The sequence below is a fragment of the Brassica napus genome, chromosome C4, assembly GCF_020379485.1.
Source record: "Brassica napus cultivar Da-Ae chromosome C4, Da-Ae, whole genome shotgun sequence".
NCBI lineage: Eukaryota > Viridiplantae > Streptophyta > Magnoliopsida > Brassicales > Brassicaceae > Brassica > Brassica napus.
In genome coordinates this window covers 18280108-18288590 of record NC_063447.1, presented here as the reverse complement: position 1 = coordinate 18288590, position 8483 = coordinate 18280108, and the positions used below count along the sequence as shown (strand labels likewise).

The 8483-nt window shown below is 36.0% G+C and overlaps 2 protein-coding genes and 1 pseudogene across 2 annotated transcripts; all 3 read left to right on the top strand.

The window, feature by feature from the left end:
• On the top strand, positions 1-429 carry LOC125585854 (uncharacterized mitochondrial protein AtMg00810-like). Its single transcript, XM_048755557.1, has one exon. The coding sequence runs from the start codon at positions 1-3 to the stop codon at positions 427-429; it is 429 nt and encodes a 142-aa protein (XP_048611514.1).
• A 4017-nt stretch (positions 430-4446) lies between these two features.
• LOC106390502 (putative cyclic nucleotide-gated ion channel 15) lies at positions 4447-8133 on the top strand. Its single transcript, XM_022700593.2, has 7 exons — positions 4447-4979; positions 5128-5668; positions 5757-5969; positions 6560-6852; positions 6926-7037; positions 7114-7350; positions 7428-8133. Exons 1-7 carry the CDS (start codon positions 4951-4953, stop codon positions 8055-8057), a joined length of 2055 nt encoding a protein of 684 aa, XP_022556314.2. The 5' UTR covers positions 4447-4950; the 3' UTR covers positions 8058-8133.
• Positions 8134-8175: 42 nt separating this feature from the next.
• The window catches only part of LOC111211911, a 1751-nt pseudogene continuing 1443 nt past the window's right edge, over positions 8176-8483 (top strand).

Below are 8483 nucleotides of genomic sequence, written 5' to 3'. Positions count from 1 at the left end.
ATGTCTGATTGTGCGCCAATGCCGACGCCCCTTCCGATGCAGCTAGACAAAGTCACTGGCCATGATCAACTTTTCTCGGAACCAACTTACTTTCGCAGTCTTGCAGGCAAGCTTCAGTACTTGACCTTGACAAGACCGGACATCCAGTTTGCTGTTAACTATGTATGCCAGAAGATGCATGCTCCGACGGTTGCAGACTTCTCCAACCTCAAGCGCATTATTCGTTACTTGAAAGGCACGTATCGATATGGATTGAACATAAATGCAAAGACCGGCTTTCTCCTCTATGGCTTCAGTGATAGTGATTGGGCTGGATGTCGTGAGACTAGACGTTCTACTAGTGGCCTGTGTACGTTCCTCGGTTCAAACATCATCTCCTGGTCCGCTAAAAGGCATCCTACTGTGTCGAGGTCTTCAACAGAAGCTTAGTATCGAACTCTCTCACTTACCGCTACAGAGCTCAAGTGGTTAGCATCTCTCCCTGATACACCTGAGTTGTTTTGTGACAACTTATCTGCCGTCTACTTGACTGCGAATCCAGCTATTCACAATCGCAGCAAGCACCTTGATATTGATTTTCACTATGTGCGTGAGAGAGTTGCACTCGGAGCTTTTGTAGTCAGTCATGTTCCAGCAGTGCTTCAACTTGCTGACATTTTTACGAAGCCTCTATCACAACAGCCTTTCTTCGCCTTGCGGGAAAAACTTGGTGTTCGGGATGCTCCCACCACAAGTTTGAGGAGGTGTACGTATAAGCCCAAAGGCCACAAACACTTCGATTGAGGCCCATGCAACTAAACAACAAACATCTCCCAAGTTCATCTCGTCCTCTTCTAATGGTCACAAAGGATCAGAGTTGGTGAAGTCAAAAGGTGGTCATCGTACGGGTTTCACAACTAAGGATTTACAGCTATCAAACCATTTTGATACCTTAGGATTTGTGTGTTGTCACAGGCTGAGCTGTCCTCTATCTTGTATGTATTCAAGCACACAATCTACTCTTTATATTTGCTTTCTTTGTAAGCGTGAAAGTCAAGCAGAAACAATCAATAAGAAAGTTATCTTCTTCATTTACTCTCTTCGTTTTCACCAAGTTTACAAATAGTGCCGTACCAAGTAAAGAAATTTGTAAACATTAGCTTATGTCAAAAAAAACTTTGTACAAGATTTATAGGGCATTATTTAGCTTGCACACTAAATCATTGGCATTATACTCCTCACTTATTTTCTACAATTATGACTTAAATGTTCATTTTGAAAATTATTTATGTATCCTATTTTTTTTTTGTGTTTATACATATGTTCATGTTTATTTATTTTGCCATAATAATTAATTTTTCTTTATCTTTATATGTTTTTTTTGCAGAAACTTCTTTATTATTAGAATTAAATGGTTACAAGAAAAATAGCATCATCATACAAACAAAGATGTACGAGCCGATAAACTGAAACCCCGATATATAGTTCAAGGGAAGATAAGCATAGAGACGTAAACTTTAAAAAAGTTTGATAAAATATTATTGCAAGACATTTATGTAATTTGTTAAGACGGTGACCTCAGCTACGAAGCGACAGACAACCGTCCAGTAAGAAGTACCAAATAAGGACGAGACTTCAAAAAAGACTGATGGAAAATACAAAGAGCGACTTACACCACACCGAACAAACCCAGCCACTAGGATACGAGACAGGAAGAGGAACAAATTAGAATCGACCTGCCCTGGTGCTAGAAAGCCACTGGAGCCGAACACCTACAAGGCTACAAGAGGATGAAGGAAGCTTAAGGGTTTAAAGAGATGTTAGACCGTTAGAGCGCTAGTCTTACCAATCTAATCTATCTGCACAAACATATGCTTTGTTCATAAGTTTTTATCGTCATATAAATTTGAATAATAAGAAATAATAATTGAATAGTAACATCTTTGGATAATCGAAGAAAGAGAAGGTGGGGGATATGTGATCAATCAAGAAAAGCCCATATGGCGTGTTCCCGTGGCCTCGCCACACCAAACCCCATTTATTCCAAATGAACCTGCAATTAATTGCCAACCCAAGCTTTGTCTATTTATTAATGTATTTTTGCCCTTAATGAAAATGAGCCTAATAAAATGAAGATATATGCATTAAAATAATGCAAATTTCGTATAGTATCTTCCTATATGCTGACATAAAAACAATTCATATATTATTTTTGCAAGCTGTTCAGTTTTTGTTTATTTTCCTAAGACCCAATATTAAGAAAATGCACACGAAGTTATGCATTATGAAGATACATAAATGCCGTTAACTAGAATTCAAACTGATAAACATATATGTTAATGTTTATTAATTCATTTCCAATATATATATGAATTATAAAATGCATTTTCTTTAATTTATATTCATAGTTAATATGTATATTTGTGAATAATACCATGAATTGAAACTGCAAAATTGCATGTTTAAGCATACCAATTGGTGGAAGTTATTCCAACTTGTTTCTAGTTTTAAGAATGTCCTTTTGCTCAAAGATAACCTTTCGAGACTACATTGACCTATTCATATCATACGAATTTATTTAATGTCGCTATGATATTATTTTATACTTATAAAACATAAAGAAATGCAAATAGTCGTCCGTATGAAATTTCCAACCCCACTCCATTTCTTATTTTAAAATGAAATAAAATATAAAATTGAATAAAAATATTCTAATCCTATTACATTTTTCATTTCATAATAAACTTTACTCTATAAATAAAGTAATTTGTTTTTTGTTCATTACTCTATAAATAAGAGTAGTTTATTCCATAATAAATTTTACTCTGTAAATTGAGTAATTTGTCCGCGTTTGTGATCGGGTGGTCAAGGTGTTCCGTGGATCCCTAAAGGGACCCGAGTTCGAATTCGCACCACACCAGATTTTCACACGCGTGGCCACCGGGGCTTTCACATTCTCTCTCCGGGGAAATAGTTTACCTTTTTTTTTAATTTTAAGCTTATCACTTAAATGTAGTTTCAGATAAATAATACCTTAATTTGAATAGAAGACAAGGCTACAATGCAAATATAATATAACACTTACACGAGTAAATAACTCAGTGGGGTAACTTAAACAAATTAATTAAAACATAATCAAATGAATGGATGTGTTATGTACCAAGGTTGATGATAATATCTCAACAGAATCGTCGTCCATAGATTACATATTCCGGTGAAATAATCGTTTAGATTTAAAAAAAATAAGTAACATATGAAAACAAGTAAGAACCAAGATTTTGAAGTTAAATGGATGAATCATGAATTTAATGTTTATAAAGTAGACTGTCTCAACTCGAGAACAATTTCACACACAACACAAGTCGTATAGAGGTTGTTTGATTTCCTCACTTTAAAATGCTAGAAAGTATGTATTTAAGCTATATTACCGCTCTGAACCAAGATATCCAAAAGAAACAAGACAGCATAGTTTAAGAGTGAAGATGAAAAATAGTAAAAATATGTTTGAACACAAAAAGAGAGTAAAAATATATTAAGAAACTTGAAAGTCAAATGTAGTCCAATGCAGGAACTGGTACAAAACACATGGCCGGATTCGAAAACGAGTCAACTCCTCGGATCTTACAAACCTTACCAATCTAATTAAGTGGGAAGTGTATGTATATCACTACTATTCATAATACTTAACTCAATACCTAGTAAATAAATATATTTTCCATTCAGTATTTAATTTAACAAAATATTCTATCCCAAATAAAGTCAATACACAAATACTGAAGGAGTGATGAGTTTAGTTTACCCCCTACTTAGGTGATGAAGATATATACCATTTTGATGGTTAGTAATCACAAAAACTGGAAGATTAGTAGTCTAATCAACTATAGTTATCGATTTTTATCAGCTATAGTTGTTGGTTTATGATTATTGATATCTGGGAGAAAATAAATAATAACGTTTATTGAATTATCTTTGTTAAAAACGTTAACCAATAACTATCAATCAACTTTGGTGAACAAAAACTTCGATTTTACACGCCTGTCAACTTGTTTGAATCTCGAAAACAATAACTCGTATTTTTTTAATTCAACAAAAAATACAACTTGTTTGTTTTCTTTCTCATGGTCTGGCTTTGTACTTTATGTAAATAACTAAAGCCACAATAGCTACTTTAAACGGTATTTATTTATAAACTATAATCATGTGATCCGTACAAGAAAAAGCTCCACTTTGTCCACACCAATACAGTGGAAACGAACACTATATTCAAGTGAAACTCGCTCTCAAATACGAAGCTAAAGGTATCAATCTTTGTCTGAAGAAGAACACACCCAAGAAAAGAAGAAAACAAATCTGCACAAAGCATTGATGAACGAAGAACACTTCACGTTTCAGTGAGTCTCTCTCTTTTTTTTTCTCTATCTGTGAGTGTCCTTTTTGCTCGCATTTTCGTTGTTGTGGTCCTACTTGGTATTCTTACAGCTGTTTCGTTTTATGTTGTGTTATGTCGGTGCCTTAATTTCAACTTCCTTTTTTAGTTTTCACATGTCGACATTTTTTCCCCGTAAAATAAGTCTATCATCTGTTGCAGGGTTTTGCGGTCTTGTTTTGCTTGTTACCTAAGCGACTCAAAAACTTTTCCCCTGTTTTCTTGCTCACTATTCGTCAATTTCTGAAACAGTTTCACATCTCATGAGTTTCCTCTTTTAATCACACAAAGCTCGTCTTCTTGCTCATCATTACTCGATACTATTAGATCTTTTGTGTACAGTTGTATATACAAACAAAAGTGTCTGTCTGATCCCAAAATATGGGTTTAGTTTTCTTCCCTATGTTTCTGGAAATTTAATATCCCCAAGTTGATATTCTTGTGGCTTAAATGGGTTTTTCTCCATTGATAAAGTAAAGCTTGATTCACGGTTCATTACACCTGTAAAGTTTTGAGACTTCTCGTGTTGTTAAAGAGAAAAAGCAATGGGTTATGGTAACTCAAGATCTGTGAGGTTAGTACTTGTCAATAAGACTGACTCTTTTTCAATATCATATGAATCTATTACAAAAAAGTAAATATATATATATATATATATATATATTTTTAAACATCATATGAATTTCTTTCTTCTTTCCTAAAACTGTAACATTTGTTTATAGATTTGAAGAAGATTCAGAAGTAACAAAGCCACAAGCTGTACATGAAGAAACTGCGGAAAAGCTCAAGTTCAAAATCAATGGAGCTCAAATCTCTCCTAGAAAAAATGTAAAGAAGATGACTAGAGGGAAGTCTTTTAAAGCTAAAGTACTCTCCAGAGTGTTCACTGAGGATCTTGGGAGAGTTAAAACACAAATCCTCGATCCTCGTGGACAAACAATAAGAAGATGGAACAAGCTCTTTCTCATAGCATGTTTGGTTTCTCTGTTCGTGGATCCTCTGTTTTTCTTCTTACCGGTCATGAGAAAAGAGGCTTGTATCACAATTGGAATCAGACTCGAAGTTGTTCTCACGGTTATTAGATCTTTGGCTGATGCTTTCTACATCGCTCAGATTGTTATACGGTTTAGAACGGCTTACATCGCCCCATCTTCTCGTGTATTCGGTAGAGGAGAGCTTGTGATTGATTCAAGAAAGATTGCTTGGAGATATCTCAACAAAAGCTTCTGGATTCATTTGGTTGCTGCTTTGCCTTTACCTCAGGTATAATGATTCTTATGTATCCTCCAGCTTTTAAGTGATTCATGATTATATTTAACTCTTGAGTAATCTTTGTTGTTACATTTTTCAGGTGTTGATTTGGATAGTAATCCCAAATCTAAGAGGCTCACCAATGACAAACACCAAGAACACTCTTAGATTCATCATCATATTCCAGTATGTTCCAAGGATGTTCCTTATATTCCCTCTCTCTCGCCAGATCATTAAAGCCACTGGTGTTGTAACTGAGACTGCTTGGGCAGGAGCTGCCTACAACCTCATGCTATATATGCTAGCAAGCCATGTAAGTGGCTCAACTCTTAGCTATAAGGTTTATTATATTTAGCCTAGGACTGAAGGTAGTACAGAAAGAGAAGTTTGTGAGATATTGGTATTAATAGAGCCAATCCTCGACATTGACATAGCGAAATGAAACATTCACCTATGGTCAACAAAAACTACTCCATCTGTTTCATCCGTTTCATTTTAAATGTAGTTGTAGACTTAAAAAATCTGTTTTATTATAAGTGTCGTTTATATTTTCAAAGCAACGTTTGATAGTTTTTCCACTTTTATCTTTATCTTTCAGCTTATTTATTAACAAAAACAAATAAAACAATGTATTACTCAAGGGTATTATATACAATTTAATGATTTTCTTAATATGGGTGAGTAAATCGTAAATGACGTAATATGAAACGAAATGAATGGAGTAGTAGTTATATATATTTTATCCGGCCTTTAAACGATTAAGAAAAATATATGTTTAATAATTGTTTCAAGGTCCATAAATCTTAGGGCCGGGTCGGCCCTAATGGTATATAAGAGTTTTATAAGATTGGGTTAAGAGTTGAGACTTGAGAGTCTCTCATAAATCAAGTCTATTCATTCCAGGTTTTAGGCGCTTGTTGGTACTTGCTTGCAGTAGAGAGGCAAGAGGCTTGCTGGAGACACGCTTGCAACATCGAGAAACCGATATGTCAATACAGATTCTTCGAGTGCAGAAGGCTTGAAGATCCTCAAAGGAACTCGTGGTTCGAGTGGAGCAACATAACAACTATATGCAAACCTGGAACTAGGTTTTACGAGTTTGGTATATACGGAGATGCAGTAACTTCGACTGTTACTTCGTCAAACTTCATAAACAAGTACTTTTACTGTCTCTGGTGGGGACTGAAGAACCTCAGGTGAGATTCAAACACCATTACAATATAGTTTAAACACCATTTTAGACATTAACTTGCCTTTGTTGTTCTTCAGTTCCTTGGGACAAAATCTATCCACGAGCACTTACGTTGGCGAGATTATCTTCGCTGTTGTCATGGCGTCTCTAGGACTTGTTCTCTTTGCCTTGCTTATTGGAAATATGCAAGTGAGTGAATCAAAACCTAGGACTTACTTGTAACACACGTCATATAGTTTAATCATAAAATTTCACTTTCTTGCAGACATATTTACAGTCGACAACCATGAGACTTGAAGAATGGAGGATAAGGAGGACAGATACAGAGCAATGGATGCACCATAGGCAGCTTCCTCCAGAGCTAAGACAAGCCGTGAGAAAATATGATCAATACAAGTGGTTAGCTACACGAGGAGTCGATGAAGAAGCTTTATTGATAAGTCTTCCTCTTGATCTCCGAAGAGATATCAAACGCCATCTATGTTTTGATCTTGTTCGACGTGTAAGCCTACTTCATTCTTGATCTACTTAGTTTCTCAACTTCTTGTTTTTTTTATGATTTCTTGCTCAACACGTTAGGTTCCGCTGTTCGATCAAATGGACGAAAGAATGCTTGACGCGATCAGCGAGAGGCTAAAACCGGCTTTATGCACTGAAGGTACGTTTCTTGTGAGAGAAGGCGACCCAGTTAACGAAATGCTCTTCATAATCAGAGGCCATCTTGATTCTTACACAACAAATGGAGGCAGAACCGGGTTCTTCAACTCTTGTCTCATAGGACCAGGAGATTTCTGCGGCGAGGAGTTGCTTACTTGGGCGTTAGATCCTCGCCCCGTTGTGATCTTACCGTCTTCCACACGCACCGTCAAAGCCATTTACGAGGTTGAAGCCTTTGCTTTGAGAGCTGATGATTTGATGTTCGTGGCTACACAGTTTAGGAGATTACATAGTAAGCAGTTGAAACATAAGTTTAGGTTTTACTCTCATCAATGGAGAACTTGGGCGGCTTGTTTCATACAGGCTGCTTGGAGACGGCACAAGAAGAGGAAGTATGCGACTGAGCTGAGGGTTAAAGAGGAGTTTCAATGTATGTTTGAGACGGCCTCGATGGTTAGGCTAAACAGTGGGAAGTTTACTCGTAGTGGGTCGGATTCTGGTATGGTATCTTCGATTCAGAAACCAGTAGAACCGGATTTTTCTAGGGAATGAAATTGATATATGATGGCTTTGGAATCTTTTTTTTTGTATAATTAATGTGTATTATTTAACTGTAGCTCTTTTAATCGTTTGAAAATTTATTAAGTTGTTTGAGCACCTAAGGTGAGATATGTCGAGCAATGCTGTTTGCTTTCAGGTTTTCTAGTTCAATTTGACAATTAACAAGATCCTCTCGTATCATTGGGTTATATGCTCAGTACAAGTGCGATAGCTTGGCCATACTTCAACCTTCAAGAAAAATCTCCGAATCCACCTCAATTATGACATCATTAGGATGTAAATCTTGGTAGCTTTGAAGCGTACATTTCCCACATCTTAGTTCTGCAATGGTTCTATTTGGCTAGCATGTAAAACCGTCCCTAGCATGAATAGAACGCACCATTACTATCTCTAGCAAGCAAAGCTCCACCTAAATTA